This window comes from Hyperolius riggenbachi, chromosome 1 (assembly GCF_040937935.1).
Source record: "Hyperolius riggenbachi isolate aHypRig1 chromosome 1, aHypRig1.pri, whole genome shotgun sequence".
NCBI classification, from domain to species: Eukaryota; Metazoa; Chordata; class Amphibia; order Anura; family Hyperoliidae; genus Hyperolius; species Hyperolius riggenbachi.
In genome coordinates this window covers 681,333,738-681,353,015 of record NC_090646.1, presented here as the reverse complement: position 1 = coordinate 681,353,015, position 19,278 = coordinate 681,333,738, and the positions used below count along the sequence as shown (strand labels likewise).

Below are 19,278 nucleotides of genomic sequence, written 5' to 3'. Positions count from 1 at the left end.
CACTTTTATCCTTACAGGATTACTTTACGGCATACAGAATTCTGGTAACATTCTTCTCTTCTATAGTTTGCAGAGAAATTTTTTGACCTCCAGTTGCTGCCCTGACCTGGCATCCGGCATAAGGAACACCCAGTCTCTGAGGAAGCTCCACCTCTCTGGTAACCGTATGGAGGGTCCAGAACACAGTGTCCTGATGGCGGCTCTGACAGCAAGCCAGATGGAGGAATTAGAGTGAGTATAACAGCTGAAGAGCGCATTAAGTTTTCATGACTCAAGCCCCTAGTCTGCAGAACTTTACTGAGGAGAAGGACTGACCAGCACAACCAGAGCTCTTATTCCAGTCACTACTGACTGCTCACTGCTGTGGCCAAATGTCACCTAGCAAGTCATCCAAATCAGGAGATGAGGATAGGTAAGGGTTTGTATGGCCTTTACTGTCAGTGTAGCAAGCGACAAGCGAGTAACAAGTCAGGTATAACTGCTTAGTCAGGCCCACAAGAAGTGAACATTACAAGCACTTCTGTATTTTACAATCACCCACAAATATCCATGCATATAGAGTTTATTCTTCAGTTGACAGTAATATAGTCAAAGGTAACTTTTTCAGAATGCACAACATAGTAACCAATATTCACAGTATCGGTGTGAAAGTCACTGTGTCCAGGCCCAAGGGGAGCCGCCCACTTTGAGAACAGGAAGTGATCACCGGCTCACCCCTCCCCTTCCCATCATGAATACCAGTTATCTCTTCATTACTCACCCACAGTCTCCGCACCGTCATATTTCTCTGGAGTGGTGTGGTTGGCATGGGTCATCTTATATGGAGGGAGGACTCTATCAATTATTAAGGTCTCTTAAATTTCACTTCCCCCAGTAGCCACACCTTAGGGGAGGAGTCTATGGGGACATCTAGGAGGTCACTGATGATATGAAATATTTTCTTCCAGCAACTTTGTATAACAAGGCACTCCGATTGGGTGGAAGTAGGTACCTTCTGCTCTTTTTGCCCCGGACATACTGTGCTGTGAGTGTGTACGGCACACTGGGTCCCCAGCGAGCGCAGTCACTAGCCGTCCCAAGAGGACATATTGCGCATGCGCAGCACAGTATATCCGGGGTAAAGGCTGCCAACCACTGTGAGGACAACGGGAGGTATACCGGTGAACGGAAGCAGACACTGGGCCACAGGAGGTGCTATGCACAAACCAAGCCCCCCCCCCCCCCCCTCCCACACACACACACACACACGGGATCATTTTTAGATTTTAGTAAAGACTAAGGTGTCCTTTATCCTTTAAAGGCAGCAAACATGTTTTACGACCCTGTGCACATTGCATAATGGAAACTGGATATAGCCTTTAATGCAAAGCCTGCATGCAGCAAGTTACAATAACCCAATCAGTTACAGCGCAGTACTGTGAACAGGCCCATAGAACTGTATGGGCAGTGCATTAAAATAATGTGACCAGTTACAGTGCAGTATTGTGACCAGGCCCATAGAACTGTATGGGCAGTGTGTTATAATAATGTGATCAGTAACAATGTAGGGATGTGACCAGGCCCATAGAATTGTATAGGCAGTGAGTTGACATGCAGAATGATTCTGCAACGCAATGGCCGTGGTTTGCAAGGGCCTAAATCATATTTTCCCATCAAAATATAGAGGCAGACTATTGGTAAAAAAAGACAACCCCTTTAGTTCAGCTCTACATTGCAGGGGGTTAAAGGGAACCTGAAGTGAGAGTGGCGGCTGGCATCCTTATTCCCTTATAAACAATGCCAGTTGCCTGGCTGTCCTGCTGAGCTTCTGCTAACATTCTTCTCTTCTCCTGTAGTTTGAGGAATGTCACGTTCACCCCGGCTTCCCTCCAGCACCTGGCGTCTGGGATTCGGGATAACCAGACTCTGAAGAAGCTGGACCTGACAGGAAGCAAGCTACCGGATCCTGAATTCAGTGACCTGGTGGAGGCGCTGAAGACAAGCCGGATAGAGGTGCTACGGTGAGTGTAAAGCCTCAATACTGAGGGAAAGCCCCTCCTCTTTAAGGGGCGTACCTCTTTTCCTCTCTGTGGTTATACATCATGTGACCTGATCCAGCCAATGAGGTTTGGCAGCAGAAGAAGATTGAAGCTGCAATGTATGTTTCACCAGAGACTGAAGCCCCAACCAAAACTGCACTGCCCGCACTAAGCCCCAACTAAAACTGCACCGCCCACACTAAGCCATCACCGCACTAAGCCCCAACCAAAACTGCACCGCCCACACTAAGCCCCAACCAAAACTGCACCGCCCACACTAAGCCATCACCGCACTAAGCCCCAACCAAAACTGCACCGCCTGCACTAAGCCCCAACCAAAACTGCACCGCCCGCACTAAGCCATCACTGCACTAAGCCCCAACCAAAACTGCACCGCCCGCACTAAGCCCCAACCAAAACTGCACCGCCCGCACTAAGCCCCAACCAAAACTGCACCGCCCGCACTAAGCCCCAACCAAAACTGCACCGCCCGCACTAAGCCATCACCGCACAACCATAACTGCAACGTCCACACTCAGCTACCGCCCACAGGTCCCATGTCTAATTACAACCTTTGATTAATATATTGGATCAGTGATGCGCCCAGTGCTTAATCCACAATCACAAAGCAATCTTGTAGCTTCCACTTCATAGACGTTTATTCATGGCTGCAGTGCTGTGTCTGGGTCCTGGTATAAGTCCCAGAACCGGAAGGAAGCAGAAAGTTACTTCTGCATCGTCAGGGTTGTAGTCAACAAACAGACAAAAGCAGCATTCCCAGAACTATACAGAATCGTTGTGGGAAGTGAGTAGTGCGCTTATGACTTTTTTTTTTTACCAATTTAGATTGTTTGTTACCAAGAATTAAACATAGTGAAGGTTCAGTTGTCGTGTGAGCAGCCATATGGTGGTCATCTGCTGGACCCACCGTTAGGGTTGTGGAGTGGGTTCAAATCATCCAATTCCAACTCTGAATCCTCAATTCCAACTCTACAGCAGCCCTGCCTACAAAGCCAAGTCACTGGCAATGACTACGTGACCAGGTCCATGGTGCAAAGTCTGTTCCCCGATGATGATGATGATTATCAAGATGACAAAGCAACACCCCCCCCCCCCCCCCATAGCTCACATAATCTGGTACTGATTATCTGGTTATCTGAGCACCAAGTTTCATATCTTCTATGACTTCCACACTCACCTAACCTCAAGCCCTTCTGGTCAGTATTGCAGACAAGTATTAGAGCATGCTATGCACCTTCATCATCATTCACCACTTCCTCTCCTCTGGCCCCGAGACGAGTAACTACGTCCCTGCAAATTCCCTATTCCCCTTGCAGGGACGTAGCTACTACGACCCTTGCCATTGTGCACTCCTGCTTACCTCCGCACTCATTATTGCCGCTGATATTTACATGAATGAGAACGCAGTTCCCATTCATTAATCTCTGTCCCCAAACGAATGGTTTCAGGCTTCAAAGAGATGCCGCGATCATTTGTTTACTTCCGACAGAACCCATGCACACATTACCTCCTATTTAGCGTTCTATAGGTACGCAATAGGAAGTCATGTGCAAAGACATCTTCTGACCAAATAGTAAAATTACACCTACTGTAATAAGTAGTTTTAATGTTTTAACCTCTGAACAATCTAAATATGCGATGATTGGAGCTTTCTGCGTGGCAAGGGCCCTGCCATGTTAGAGGGAATAATTATCTATATTGGATGTGACGCGATTGAGATATCAAAGCTATAGATAAATTATATATGTGATATTGATAAGACTGATTGAAAAGAAATCTTCTATTATCTAGCATAGGCGTACAAGGCTGGGTTGGTAATAGGACAGCCTTCCCCCATAAAGGTAATTGGAGCATGTGTTTCTCATCATTGGGGGCAGGGAACGCATTCTTCAAGGCATAGTAGTACAATGAAGCTGTTAGAATACTGGTTTCAACCAGTTTGACCATGTGCTTTGGGATAAAGGAACAGTTAAGTGAAATAGCTAGATTCAGTAGTCGACCAATAGAGACTACAGCATTATTTGAACAAACCAATCACAGATAGCATTGGGACACACTGTGGGGCCAACCCATTTTAGTTATACCAGGAGTTTTAGGCGGGAGTCGGGCAATCCTGCTTCTTCCAGCCTCATACACACACACACACATTCACTCTCATCTACATACAAGCCAATACAATAAGCTTTTTATTCATATACTTACAGATTACTCAGCAATCAATTTGTTCATCTTTTGTAATCATTTATAATGTAACTAAGATTTGTACCTTTATTGATTTATTTTGAATATTCATGGAAGATCAATAATGCTAAATAAACAACCACATCCTTTTAAATGATTTACTCTGGTCTCTGAAAGACGTTATTCTGAAACTACAAATCCCACATCTAACACCTACTCACAATTACTTTAAAAAAAACAACAACACAAATACATTTAAAATTAACACTTTACCTCCCACACTATCCCATAATCACCTATTTTTTTTATTATTTCTTGCATTAAAAAAAATACAAATTGACCATTTCCGCCCTTTGGACGTAGCCGATACGTCCAAAAGGCTGCTGACGCGCTGCTGTTCACTCCCACGGCCGATCGTGCACGCTCCTGTGCCGCTGTTCGTTAGCCCGGAGATCAATGAATGGGAACGCAGCTCCCATTCATTGATCTAAGTCCCCAGTAGAAAGACCGACGGCTTCTATGAGAAGCCTCAATCTTTCTGAAGAAAAAAAAAAATCACGTCCTCCCTACACTTCCTGTAGGTGAGAGTGCTCGCTTACAGAATGGGAAATAAAAATCACTGTGACCATCTTGTGGCCAAATACCAAAACTACATCTACATACATTTTTTTCAAATACACACAATCAATTACATTTAAAATTAACTGTTTACCTCCTACATATGTGTGTGTGTGTGTGTGTGTGTGTGTGTGTGTGTGTGTGTGTGTGTGTGTGTGTGTGTGTGTGTGTGTGTTTACCTAAGTCTCTGAACTTTTTAAATATGCATGTCAAGAGGGTATATTACTATTATTTTTTAAATTATAAACTTGTAAACAGTGATGGATGCAAAACTGAAAAAATGCACCTTTATTTCCAAATAAAATATTGGTGCCATACATTGTGATAGGGACATAATTTAAATGGTGTAATAACAGGGACAAATGGGTAAATAGAATATGTGGGTATTAACCACTTCAGCCTACAGCTTCGAAAATCTTATGCATCCGAGCAATGTTCACCTCCCATTCATTCGCTAATAACTTTATCGCTACTTATCAAAATTAATTGATCTATATCTCGTTTTTTCCGCCACTAATTAGGCTTTCTTTAGGTAGTACATTTTGCTAAGAGCCACTTTACTGTAAATACATTTTAACAGGAAGATTAGGATAGAAATGGAAAAAAATCATTATTTCTCAGTTTTTGGCCATTATAGTTTAAAATTAATACATGCTGCAGTAATTAAAACCCATGCATTTTATGTGCCCATTTGTCCCGCTTATTACACCATTTAAATTATGTCCCTATCACAATTTATGGTGCCGATATTTTATTTAGAAATAAAGGTGCATTTTTTCAATTTGCGTCCATCACTATTTACAATCTTATAATTTTAAAAAATGTAATAAGATACTCTCTTGACATGTATATTTAAAAAGTTCAGACCCTTAGGTAACTATTTATGTAGTTTTTTTTTTTTAATTGTAATTTTTTTTATTATTTTTTTAATACAAAAATGTATTTGGGTAATTTTAGTTTGGGAGGTAAATAGCCAATTTTAGATGTAATATAATGTATTTTTTATTCAATACAGGTATGTGGGTGCAGTTTACTATTTGGCCACAAGATGGCCACATTCAAAAAATTCCTAGATGCGAACGATGTCGCATCTAGGAACTAAAATGAAGAGAAGTTGTTTCCTGGGGGCAGAAATACCACGCTCTCTGATGAGAAAGCGTCGGTATTTCTGCCGGGGACTTGGATCGGTGAATGGGAATTATATTCCCATTCACTGATCGGGGGGGCAGCGGGAGGCAGCGGAGGCGCGCGCGGGCGTGCGCCCGATCGCGCGCACCACACGGCTGCAGCACCACTGCCTATCTGGACGGATATATGCGTCCAGATATGGCGAAGTGGTTAATTATGGTAGCATGTATTGTTTTAAAGCTATAATGGCTAGAAATCTGCATCTGTGCTGAGGTTTAGATACAAACGTATCATGTTTGGAATTTTAATAAACAAAAGCCTCTCTGAGAGACCACAGAGGGCTTCCCAGACAGGCTTTTTAGAGATCTATTTGCATTCCAAACATGATACATTTGTATCTAAACCTCAGCACAGATGTGGATTTCTAGCTAAATGCAACACTAAAATGTCATGTTTAACCCATTCAGTGAATTTCTGCTTAAAAAAAATCTGGCATAATAGTTTCTAAGCTGTAAGCAATCTTTTAAAGCAAAGTTGAAATGCTGGGTGTTAGACAGCTTTAAGGACCAGGCTTGTTTTCTGTGATTTGTGCTGGGTGGGCTCTCCAGCCCACAGCACAGATCACCTTGCAGCCAGGGTGACCAGACTCCCCCCCCCCTTTTTTCCCCACTAGGGGGATGTCCTGATGGGGGGGTCTGATCGCCGCCGGCTGTCTGCGTGTAGCGGGGGGGGCTCCTCTTAGCCCCCCTCCTCAGCGATTTTCTGCCTCCCGCTCTTTCCCTCCCTCCCCTCCTTCCCATGGGCGGCACAGGACGGCCAACCGTCCTGTACCGCCTCTGATAGGCTTCAGCCTATCAGATGCCGGCGATCCCCGGCTAATCAGAGGCCGGGGATCGCTGATCTCCTTTACCACACTGCTGCGCAGTAGTGCCGTGCGACGTAAACACTGGGGATTTCTTCCCCGCGTGTTTACATTTAGCCTGCGAGCCGCGATCTGAGGCTCGCAGGCTGTTCACGGAGACACCCTCCGTGAACTGACATGGAATGGCCGCTCGAACGAGCGACCGTTTCCTGTAAAACCATTTACGACCTGCCGCCGCCTATCGGCGTCGGGCGGTCGTTAAGTGGTTATATGTGTGTACAGTGTGTTCGGCCCCCTTGAAGTTTTCCACATTTTGTTGCATTACTGCCACAGATTCGTAAACGTAATTGCATCAGCACCAATGGTTCAATCGATGTGCTGGAATCGCCTTTGGAGTCACAAGTTAACAGTCTATTAACTCCATCAGATTCGCACCATCTAAAACAGATTTTTATTAAGTGATCTTCAGATAAAATACATCAGGTTAAAATCCACATATGGGTATGCCTAGGATGACGCACAGGCGTTTCGGGCCGCTCTCAGTCCTTTCTCAAATCATGGCAGGCCCACAGGGGCTGCCATGATTTGAGAAAGGACTGAGAGCGGCCCGAAACGCCTGTGCGTCATCCTAGGCATACCCACATGTGGATTTTAACCTGATGTATTTTATCTGAAGATCACTTAATAAAAATCTGTTTTAGATGGTGCATTACTGCCACAAACATGAATCAATTTTATTGGAATTCCACGTGAAAGACCAACACAAAGTGCTGTACACGTGAGAAGTGGAATGAAAATCATACATGATTCCAAACATTTTTTTACAAATAAATAACTGCAAAGTGGGGTGTACGTAATTATTCAGCCCCCTGAGTCAATACTTTGTAGAACCACCTTTTGCTGCAATTACAGCTGCCAGTCTTTTAGGGTATGTCTCTACCAGCTTTGCACATCTAGAGACTGAAATCCTTGCCCATTCTTCTTTGTAAAACAGCTCCAACTCAGTCAGGTTAGATGGACAGCGTTTGTGAACAGCAGTTTTCAGATCTTGCCACAGATTCTCGATTGGATTTAGATCTGGACTTTGACTGGGCCATTCTAACACATGGATATGTTTTGTTTTAAACCATTCCATTGTTGCCCTGGCTTTATGTTTAGGGCCGTTGTCCTGCTGGAAGGTGAACCTCCGCCCCAGTCTCAAGGCTTTAGCAGACTCCAAGAGGTTTTCTTCCAAGATTGCCTTGTATTTGGCCCCATCCATCTTCCAATCAACTCTGACCAGCTTCCCTGTCCCTGCTGAAGAGAAGCACCCCCAAAGCATGATGCTGCCACCACATTTGATAGTGGGGATGGTATGTTCAGAGTGATGTGCAGTGTTAGTTTTCCGCCACACGTAGTATTTTGGCCAAAACGTTCCATTTTGGTCTCATCTGACCAGAGCACTTTCTTCCACATGGTTGCTGTGTCCTCCACATGGCTTGTGGCAAACTGCAAACTGCAAACGGGACTTCTTATGCTTTTCTGTTAACAATGGCTTTCTTCTTGCCACTCTTCCATAAAGGCCAACTTTGTGCAGTGCATGACTAATAGTTGTCCTATGGATAGATTCCACCACCTGAGCTGTAGATCTCTGCAGCTCTTCCAGAGTCACCATGGGCCTCTTGACTGCATTTCTGATCAGCGCTCTCCTTGTTCGACCTGTGAGTTTAGGTGGACGGCCTTGTCTTGGTAGGTTTACAGTTGTGCCATACTCCTTCCATTTCTGAATGATCGCTTGAACAATGCTCCGTGGGATGTTCAAGGCTTTGGAAATCTTTTTGTAGCCTAAGCCTGCTTTAAATTTCTCAATAACTTTATCCCTGACCTGTCTGGTGTGTTCTTTGGACTTCACGGTGTTGTTGCTCCCAAGATTCTCTTAAACAACCTCTTAGGCTGTCACAGAGCAGCTGTATTTGTACTGACATTAGATAACACACAGGTGCACTCTATTTAGTCATTAGCACACACTTAACTGACTGCACTCAGACCAAAGGGGGCTGAATAATTCGCACAACCCACTTTGCAGTTATTTGTAAAAAATGTTTGGAATCATGTATGATTTTTTTTCCACTTCCCATGTGTACACCACTTTGTATTGGTCTTTCACATAGAATTCCAATAAAATGCATTCATGTTTGTGGCAGTAATGTTGTAAAGATTGGGGAATTATTTCCGTGGTCAGTGCACAAGATGTGCGCTGAAACTGCGGAAATCCTCCACAAGCGTATAAAAATGACAGAACCCAGCTTGGGTGCAATGCACCTGTAGAGAGAAAGTGCGCACAGAGACAGAATGTATGTGTGTCCACCAATCTAGTCGCCACGCGGCGACGGTGAACACACAACAGCGGAAACCAAGTGGGAACGCAATTGCAAGAGTGGCGATTGCCAACAGTGACACAAGACCGAGTAAGACAGAGCACAAGTGTAGCAAGACCTCACCAGAGGAGCTGGTGGGTACTTATAGAACACAGTAAATAACAAGATCAGAACGACAAAGAAAATAACAAACGCTAGCTAAACGCGAACTCCGCACTCATTCGCAACATCGAACGCGTTAACGACACGATCACCGCGCATTAGGTGCCTAGTGATAAGCGTGCCACCCTAACTAACCAAAGTAACACAAACACGAAATAGAGAACGCGAACGCTTGCTAAACGGTTACCTCACCGAGCCTACAGCAAGCGTTCGTACCAGACGAGACACAGAGAAGGAGTAGCCAGCAGCAACCGCAGCTCTGGCCTACACTCCCAGACAGAGTACAGACAGAACGATTTCCTGTCGACCGCCGCTGGCGACAAGACAATCGCAACAGAAAGACAGTACAAGGCAAAACAGATAATACAACCTGACTACGCTAGAAGGGATGCCTAGTGCAGTTCCAAGGAATTACTCTAAGATAATCTTAGCAAACAATAGCAAAGGCTGATACTCCAGGTGAGTTAGCAGGAACAAACGATCATGACCAGCAGGGAATTCTGGGAAGAAATAGTATTTATACTGCAAGCCATTAGAGGAAGCAGCTAGGCAATTTGCATGACAAGTAGATGCAAATTCCTCACAAATTCCTCACCAACAGAGCAACTCTGAAACTTGCAGAGTGAAGACAGGTCTCTTTTCCAGAGACCTGCAACACTCAGACCTAAAGAATGGTCAAACAGCTGCCTGTGCAGACAGCTGAGCAGATCATTACAAATGTGACAAAATGTGGAAAACTTCAAGGGGGCTGAATACTTTTGAAAGCCACTGTATATGTTACACTATATTACTTTCTCTGCATCTGCTGACAATATGTACTGTTTCTTCTAGTTTCAGGAATCCGTATACTAACCGCTGTAAATTAACAGATGAACAAAAAGGACAACTAGCAGTTTTGAGACGCCTCCGGCCAGACATGAAGATTGATTATAAACATGATCGGGATGAATATGATGATGATGAATATAGTAGTAGTGAAGATGCTGATTATGCGGATTAAAGATTATAACTATCTGGATTAAGAAGACGTTGTTAACTAGTTTTTACCTCTCCGATATGCCGCTGCTGCTCATTATTCAACCAGTTAGGGGCCCCGATCTGGGTGTGTCGGCGACCTCTGACCCTCTGGTAGTCTAGCAACGCATGCGCAGCAAGACCTTCTCAGCTCAGCCCTGAGAGTGTCAATGACCTCTGACCCTTAGGTAGTTTAGCATCACATATGCAGCTAGACCTTCTCAGCTCAGCCCTGAGTGTCGTGACCTCTGACCCTCAGGTAGTTTAGCAGCGCATGCGCAGCAAGACCTTCTCAGTTCGGCCCTGAGTGTGTTGGTGACCTCTGACCCTCCAGTAGTCTAGCGACGCATGCACAGCAAGACCATCTCAGCTCAGCCCTGAGTGTGTCGTGACCTCTGACCCTCAGATAGTTTATCAGTGCATGCCCAGCAAGACATTTTCAGCTCAGACCAGAACGTGATGGTGACCTCTGACCCTCAGGTAGTTTAGTGGTGCATGCACAGCAAGACCTTCTCAGCTCAGCCCTGAGTGTCGTGACCTTTGACCCTGAGGTAGTTTAGCAGCGCATGCGCAGCAAGACCTTCTCAGCTCAGCCCTGAGAGTGTCAGTGACCTCTGACCCTTAGGTAGTTTAGCATCACATATGCAGCTAGACCTTCTCAGCTCAGCCCTGAGTGTGTCAGTGACCTCTGACCCTCAGGTAGTTTAGCAGCGCATGCGCAGCAAGACCTTCTCAGCTCAGCCCTGAGAGTGTCAGTGACCTCTGACCCTTAGGTAGTTTAGCATCACATATGCAGCTAGACCTTCTCAGCTCAGCCCTGAGTGTCGTGACCTCTGACCCTGAGGTAGTTTAGCGGCGCATGCACAGCAAGACCTTCTCAGCTCAGCCCTGAGTGTCCTGACCTCTGACCCTGAGGTAGTTTAGCGGCGCATGCGCAGCAAGACCTTCTCAGCTCTGAGAGTGTCAGTGACCTCTGACCCTTAGGTAGTTTAGCATCACATATGCAGCTAGACCTTCTCAGCTCAGCCCTGAGAGTGTCAGTGACCTCTGACCCTCAGGTAGTTTAGCAGCGCATGCGCAGCAATACCTTCTCAGCTCAGCCCTGAGAGTGTCAGTGACCTCTGACCCTCAGGTAGTTTAGCAGCGCATGCGCAGCAATACCTTCTCAGCTCAGCCCTGAGTGTGTCAGTGACCTCTGACCCTCGGGTAGTTTAGCAGCGCATGTGCAGCAAGACCTTCTCAGTTCAGCCCTGAGTGTGTCAGTGACCTCTGACCCTCGGGTAGTTTAGCAGCGCATGCGCAGCAAGACCTTCTCAGCTCAGCCCTGAGCGTGTCGGTGACCTCTGACCCTCAGGTAGTTTGGCAGCGCATGCGCAATACCTTCTCAGCTCAGCCCTGAGTGTGTCAGTGACCTCTGACCCTCAGGTAGTTTAGCAGCACATGCGCAGCAATACCTTCTCAGTTCAGCCCTGAGTGTGTCAGTGACCTCTGACCCTCAGGTAGTTTAGCAGCGCATGCGCAGCAAGACCTTCTCAGCTCAGCCCTGAGTGTGTCAGTGACCTCTGACCCTCAGGTAGTTTAGCAGCGCATGCGCAGCAAGACCTTCTCAGCTCAGCCCTGAGTGTGTCAGTGACCTCTGACCCTCAGGTAGTTTAGCAGCGCATGCGCAGCAATACCTTCTCAGCTCAGCCCTGAGTGTGTCAGTGACCTCTGACCCTCGGGTAGTTTAGCAGCGCATGTGCAGCAAGACCTTCTCAGTTCAGCCCTGAGTGTGTCAGTGACCTCTGACCCTCGGGTAGTTTAGCAGCGCATGTGCAGCAAGACCTTCTCAGTTCAGCCCTGAGTGTGTCAGTGACCTCTGACCCTCGGGTAGTTTAGCAGCGCATGTGCAGCAAGACCTTCTCAGCTCAGCCCTGAGTGTGTCAGTGACCTCTGACCCTCAGGTAGTTTAGCAGCGCATGCGCAGCAAGACCTTCTCAGCTCAGCCCTGAGTGTGTCAGTGACCTCTGACCCTCAGGTAGTTTAGCAGCGCATGCGCAGCAATACCTTCTCAGCTCAGCCCTGAGTGTGTCAGTGACCTCTGACCCTCAGGTAGTTTATCAGTGCATGCCCAGCAAGACATTTTCATCTCAGACCAGAACGTGATGGTGACCTCTGACCCTCAGGTAGTTTAGTGGTGCATGCACAGCAAGACCTTCTCAGCTCAGCCCTGAGTGTCGTGACCTCTGACCCTGAGGTAGTTTAGCGGCGCATGTGCAGCAAGACCTTCTCAGCTCTGAGAGTGTCAGTGACCTCTGACCCTTAGGTAGTTTAGCATCACATATGCAGCAAGACCTTCTCAGCTCAGCCCTGAGTGTGTCAGTGACCTCTGACCCTCAGGTAGTTTGGCAGCGCATGCGCAGCAAGACCTTCTCAGCTCAGCCCTGAGCGTGTCGGTGACCTCTGACCCTCAGGTAGTTTAGCATCACATATGCAGCTAGACCTTCTCAGCTCAGCCCTGAGTGTCGTGACCTCTGACCCTGAGGTAGTTTAGCGGCGCATGCGCAGCAAGACCTTCTCAGCTCAGCCCTGAGTGTGTCAGTGACCTCTGACCCTCAGGTAGTTTAGCAGCGCATGCGCAGCCAGACCTTCTCAGCTCAGCCCTGAGTGTGTCAGTGACCTCTGACCCTCAGGTAGTTTAGCAGCGCATGCGCAGCCAGACCTTCTCAGCTCAGCCCTGAGTGTGTCAGTGACCTCTGACCCTCAGGTAGTTTAGCAGCGCATGCGCAGCAATACCTTCTCAGCTCAGCCCTGAGTGTGTCAGTGACCTCTGACCCTCAGGTAGTTTAGCAGCGCATGCGCAGCAATACCTTCTCAGCTCAGCCCTGAGTGTGTCAGTGACCTCTGACCCTCAGGTAGTTTAGCAGCGCATGCGCAGCCAGACCTTCTCAGCTCAGCCCTGAGTGTGTCAGTGACCTCTGACCCTCAGGTAGTTTAGCGGTGCATGTGCAGCAAGACCTTCTCAGCTCAGCCCTGAGTGTGTCGGGGACCTCTGACCCTCAGGTAGTTTAGCAGCGCATGCGCATTAAGACCTTTTTGGCTCAGACTGCACTGCTCATGCACAAGCTGTGCATCTCCTCTTGCTGCTGTATGAGACATGCAAGTACATGCAGAGATTCTAGAAGTGCAGAGCTGAAAATGTCTAAAGGCCTCATTCACATAATATAAATAATACCGTGCGCAATTTGTGCATATGGTTTGCAACACACAAGTACAGCAGAAGGGAAAAAAACAGGACTTCTGCCTTTCCCATCAGATGCGCTGCTCAGCAGGTTGATGCACTAACGCACTGCTTCATGCAATTTTTGGGCTGACCTCTTCACTGTAGTGATTGGGATTAGCGGCACAGATGGCGTGTGATTGTACGCTACGTTCACACTGCGATCGCACGGCCATCCGGGCTAAATGATGTGAGTGAGCCCTTACTGTGTATGTGCTGCCAGCTAACCGAGGGTCAGACCGGCCCACTCTGGTCATGGTCGCTAATGAGCTGAATAACGAGCAGCTGGAGCATATCAGAGGGGAACAGACACTGCGGTAAGTACCTGCAGCCATGCCAGGACATATACATGGGCTCAGGTTGACATGCACCATTCCCCTCTGTATTCCTTTACAGGCCCTAAACATTCAGAACTGGCCGTCTTATGGTCAGCCTCGTACTTCCAAGAGCAGGTGGTGACTTCATGTGCAGCAAGATTCCTGAGCGCTCTGCCACAAGCAGATCCTATTCTACCAAACTAGACAGATTTCCAGCTCAGATCCTTTCTCACCGATAGCGACTTAACACAGGTGTGTTCCCCCTGCAGACAATATTCAGTAATCGGTACAGCATAGAATGTGTGCTAGCAGTTAGGGAGACTAGAACGTCTACATGTGAGTTCTCCATAGCCAATGGGCAGCAGATAGGTGTGTGTGTGACATTGGGGATCACAGGTACCATAAACTCATTGTGTCACCTATGTGTCAATGAAATGACTTAAAGAGGAACTCTAGTGAAAATAATGTAATAAAAAAGTGCTTCATTTTTACAATAATTATGTATAAATGATTTAGTCAGTGTTTGCCCATTGTAAAATCTTTTAAATCCCTGATTTACATTCTGACATTTATTACATGGTGACATTTTTACTGCTGGCAGGTGATGTAGCTTCTGAATGCTGTTTTGGCAGTTGGAGACAGCTGTAAACAGCTAATTCCCACAATGCAACAAGGTTCACAGGCAGGAAACTGCCAGGAGTACCACGGTCCTCAGAGTTTCCTGTGGGAGGGGTTTCACCACAATATCAGTCATACAGCGCCCCCTGATGGTCTGTTTGTGAAATGCAATAGATTTTTCATGTAAAAGGGGGTATCAGCTACTGATTGGGATAAAGTTCAATTCTTGGTCGGAGTTTCTCTTTAATTTCCTGGTGTTTGTACTTAGTATTTGTTATATAAATGGTTTATAAGCACAATAAGCACTCAGCACTATTAATCAAATAATAGAGGTGTACTTCGGGCAAAATAAATCAATATCGGAGGACAGAGGGAGAGCTGCCCATAATGCACCTCTCCATAATGCAGGAAAAACTAAATCAACCATTTTATTCAGTAAATCATCAGATTTGTATTTCACGATGAAACAGTGAAGACTGAAGCCATGTAAAACCATCTATGTACCTGGCAGCTCTGATGACATCCTGTGTCGCATTCATTTTTTACCCCAAAAGAAGCTATAATGACAAGTGCATGAACCCCCGGTCCCATCAAATACAAATCCCATACTGCTGAGCTCTCCTGTGATGTCACTTACAGGACAGTCCAGCAATGAAGGTTGTGGAAACCTTTAAATGGAGAGAGATGGAAATATTGAAACTTTCACTAATTGTCCGCACTGAACACAGAACTTTTACTTTGCAAGATAGAGAACCACCTACAATGCCGTCAATGGAAGTACAAGGTTGATCATACCAGGCTGCTAATGCAAGACCTGCAATGCATAATGAGTGGACCAAGGTGGGTGGTGGGGCAGACCGGGGTGTGGACATTGTTGAACCAAAGCCCTTACTAGTTCTTCCCTTCTCTGCACTGTTTTTCTCAATTGTTAGGGCAGAGTTATGGCCACTAGTGATGGGCCAAACCTCCGATTTTCGGTTCGCGAACCGGGTTCGTGAACTTCCGCGGAAGGTTCGGTTCGCGAAAAAGTTTGCCAACCGGAATAGACTTCAATGGGGAGGCGAACTTTGAAAAATAGAAAAAATTATGCTGGCCACAAAAGTGATGGAAAAGATGTTTCAAGGGGTCTAACACCTGGAGGGGGGCATGGCGGAGTGGGATACATGCCAAAAGTAACGGGGAAAAATCTGGATGTGACGCAAAGCAGCGTTTTAAGTGCAGAAATCACATTGAATGCTAAATTGCAGGCCTAACGTGCTTTAAAACATCTTGCATGGGTATACATCAATCAGGTAGTGTAATTAGAGTACTGCTTCACACTGACACACCAAACTCACTGTGTAACGCACCGCAAACAGCTGTTTGTTGTGTGTTGTGACGGCCGTGCTGGACTACTGCGCAACATGGAGAGATTGCTCTTCCTCACTCAGTGATGTCAGGTAATGTGTGACTTCCTTCTCAACTTTCCATGGCATTGTTAAAAAGCTTACGTTTTGTTTTTAATTTACATTTTCTACTTGCTGTGTACTTGTTCAGTACCGCTACAATGAGAATCCTGTGGAGGCGGGCAAGTCTGGCATTGTGACCCCGGGTAATGGCCGGGGAATGAGGGATGGAATCCGGTGTGGAGCCTGAGCAACGGCTACCACTACACATCCAATGAATGAATTAATGTACTTTAAATCCTTTAACGAGAACCAGTTATGGCGGGCAATTATTAGATGGTTGGCAGTCCAAAAGATCTCCTTTCACGAGAATCATATACAGGCGGGCAAGTCTCCTCACGATTTTGGGAAGTGATGGCACGTGCCGTCTTCTGAGCACTGTACTTTGGGCCAGGTCTGCACGAAATCACAGCAACACCACCTCGCACAGACCTGTCAGTGCCAGGTGGCCTTCCTCTGGGTCTGCCTCTACCTCTTCCTCTACCTGGTTTGTCCATTTTGTCCATCTCGGGGGGAAGCTAGGTATATGCAGTGAGGGGAGTTCACTCAACAGAAAAGGTAGATATGCAGTGAGGTGAGTTCACTCAACTTAAAAGGTCGTTATATGCAGTGAGGCAAGTTCACTCAACACAAAAGGTAGTTATGTGCAGCGAGGTGGGTTCACTCAACACAAACATAGGTGTATGCAGTGATGAGGTGGGTTAACTAAACACAACAGGTACTAGTAGTAGATAAATGCAGTACAGGGTGGGTAGTACAATGTGCAGCTCCCTGTCACATACACAGGTAGTCACTGAATGTGCTGCTGAATGCTGGTGGGCTGCTGGCAGTGGGACACACACATTATAAATTAGCAATGCTGTCTAAGCAACACAAGTGTCTCACACACACAGGTAGTCACTGAATGTGCTGCTGCTGCAGGCAGTGGGACACACAGTATGAATAAGCAATGCTGTCTAAAAAAACACAAGTGTCAGTTTCAAACACAGAAAAAAAAAATGATCACACGAGCAGGATGAGCTCTGAAAAGAGCTGTTCTGGGGCGCTATTATAGCAATAAGATTCAGCTAGGAGCAAGCTAAGAAGGCAAGAGCCTGACTAATCTGTCCCTAAGAGAACAAGTCTGCAGCAGCTGTCCCTAGTCTGTCTCTAGCAGGCACACAAGTGAAGCTAATGGCCGCCGGAGCCTGCCTTATATAAGGGGGGGTGGGGCTCCAGGGCTTAGTATAGCCGGATTGGCTACAATGCGCCTGCTGACTGTGATGCAGAGGGTCAAAGTTGACCCTCATAGAGCATTATGGGGCGAATCAAACTTCCGGGAAAGTTCGCCGGCGAAGGCGAACCACCCGAAATTCGCCTGGAACCGTTCACCGGCGAACCATTCGGCCCATCTCTAATGGCCACTGGACCAGGGCCGGTTCTGTCATGAAGCAAAGTGAAACACTTGCATCAGGCACAGAGATTACAGGGGAGGAATTTTTGTACTGTGAGCGAGGTGAGGAAGTCATCATTGGGGAAAAGTGAGTGAGGAGGGGGGAGGCAGGGGAGCAGCATTGGGGAAAAGCAGCTTGTTGCGCTGTGTGAGGAGTTTGACAGTGAGTGAGGAGGGGGGAGGCAGGAGTACAGCATTGGGGAAAAGCAGCTTGTTGTGCTGTGTGAGGAGACTGACAGTGAGTGAGGAGGCAGGAGAGCAGCATTGGGGAAAAGCAGCTTGTTATGCTGTGTGAGGGGTCTGACAGTGAGAGAGGAGGGGGGAGGCAGGAGAGCAGCATTGGGGAAAAGCAGCTTGTTGTGCTGTGTGAGGAGTATGACAGTGAGTGAGGAGGGGGGAGGCAGGAGAGCAGCATTGGGAAAAAGCAGCTTGTTGTGCTGTGTGAGGAGTATGACAGTGAGTGAGGAGGGGGAGGCAGGAGAGCAGCATTGGGGAAAAGCAGCTTGTTGTGCTGTGTGAGGAGACTGACAGTGAGTGAGGAGGGGGGAGGCAGGAGAGCAGCAGTGTTTCATTTGAATTAAATGAATCAGAGTAAATTGTCAGATGCTGTGTGATCATTCCAAATAGGGAAGGGGAGGTGCATCCTCACAAGTATGCCTCAGGCAGCAAAAAGTCTCGGGCCAGCCCTGCATTGGACATAAGGTAGATCACAAATCTCAACAGGAACAGATATCAAGATGCACTTATTACACAATAACATAAAGACAATGAACATGCTTATACATACTGCTAAAAAGAAGACCAGGACTCACTCAGACAAGCAAAGAAAATTGCTCTTGTTCTCTCTGTCTCATCTTTCCTTTATTTCGAATGTATTTACTTCTTTTAATTCTGATATATTGTAAACATGGAACTTTTAAGAATAGAAACTTTTAATTTATGTGGTGCCAATAATGAGGCCACATTATCAAAGGGCTTAAAGAGACTCTGTAACAAAATGTTCAGCCTTATTTCTTCTATCCTATAAGTTCCTATACCTGTTCTAATGTGATCTGTCTTACTGCAGCCTTTCCTAGTGGCACAGTGGCCGTATTATCTCTGTTATATAATCTAATCTTCTTTCCTCTGATGGCTTTGACAGGCTCAGGCAGGAATGTGCTGTCTGCTGTTATAGGCAGAAGCTATACACACCCTCTCCAGGCCCCCTCCAAGCTCTGTATGACTCACACACTGAGCTACTCTCAGCCTATCACATGCTGTTAGCAGCTATGTCTTTTGTTTGTAAACACTGCCTAAAACTGGCAATTACAAGCCAGGATTGCAACAGGGAGTGGCAGAAACAGCACAGAGGGGCACAGGAGAACATAAGGAATAGAATGGTATGCTTTTTATTGTAAGAATTTTAGAGTACAGGTTCTCTTTAAATGTAATAAGATTGATTACGTTTTTATAACAAACATACTTCAGGAGAAACAGAACACTGAGGTTTATTTTTATTTTCCCATTAAAATTGTTTCTATTTATTTTGCTTGTAAACATAATATAGATATTTACAATATCATAATAAATTAACATCATAATAAGCATAAAGAAATATATATGTATAGATTCACAACATAACTGACATCACCGCCTAGTGGAACTATAACATGCATTATTGTCACGATTGTGGAACTTTCCCCGTGATCAGCGCACAACGCGTGCGCTGATACGGCGGAAATCCTCCACAAGCGTATATTTGCAGGCACCCAGCAAAAGGTGCTACGCACCTGTAGAGGGAAATTCCTGTCGGCAGATGGCGCTGGGGAGTGCAGAGGAACCAATCCTCTGTACCTCCACAAGTGCC

At 46.3% G+C, this 19,278-nt stretch overlaps 1 protein-coding gene across 1 annotated transcript in view; it reads left to right on the top strand.

Annotated features, from left to right (window-relative positions):
- The window catches only part of LOC137544555 (protein NLRC5-like), a 302,732-nt gene extending 291,137 nt beyond the window's left edge, over window positions 1-11,595 (top strand). The window contains exons 28-30 of the mRNA XM_068265657.1: window positions 67-231; window positions 1,836-2,000; window positions 10,179-11,595. Of these exons, the coding sequence (XP_068121758.1) occupies window positions 67-231; window positions 1,836-2,000; window positions 10,179-10,347 (499 nt within the window). The 3' untranslated portion in view covers window positions 10,348-11,595. The remainder of the gene's footprint in view (window positions 1-66; window positions 232-1,835; window positions 2,001-10,178) is intronic.
- Window positions 11,596-19,278: the final 7,683 nt, after the last annotated feature.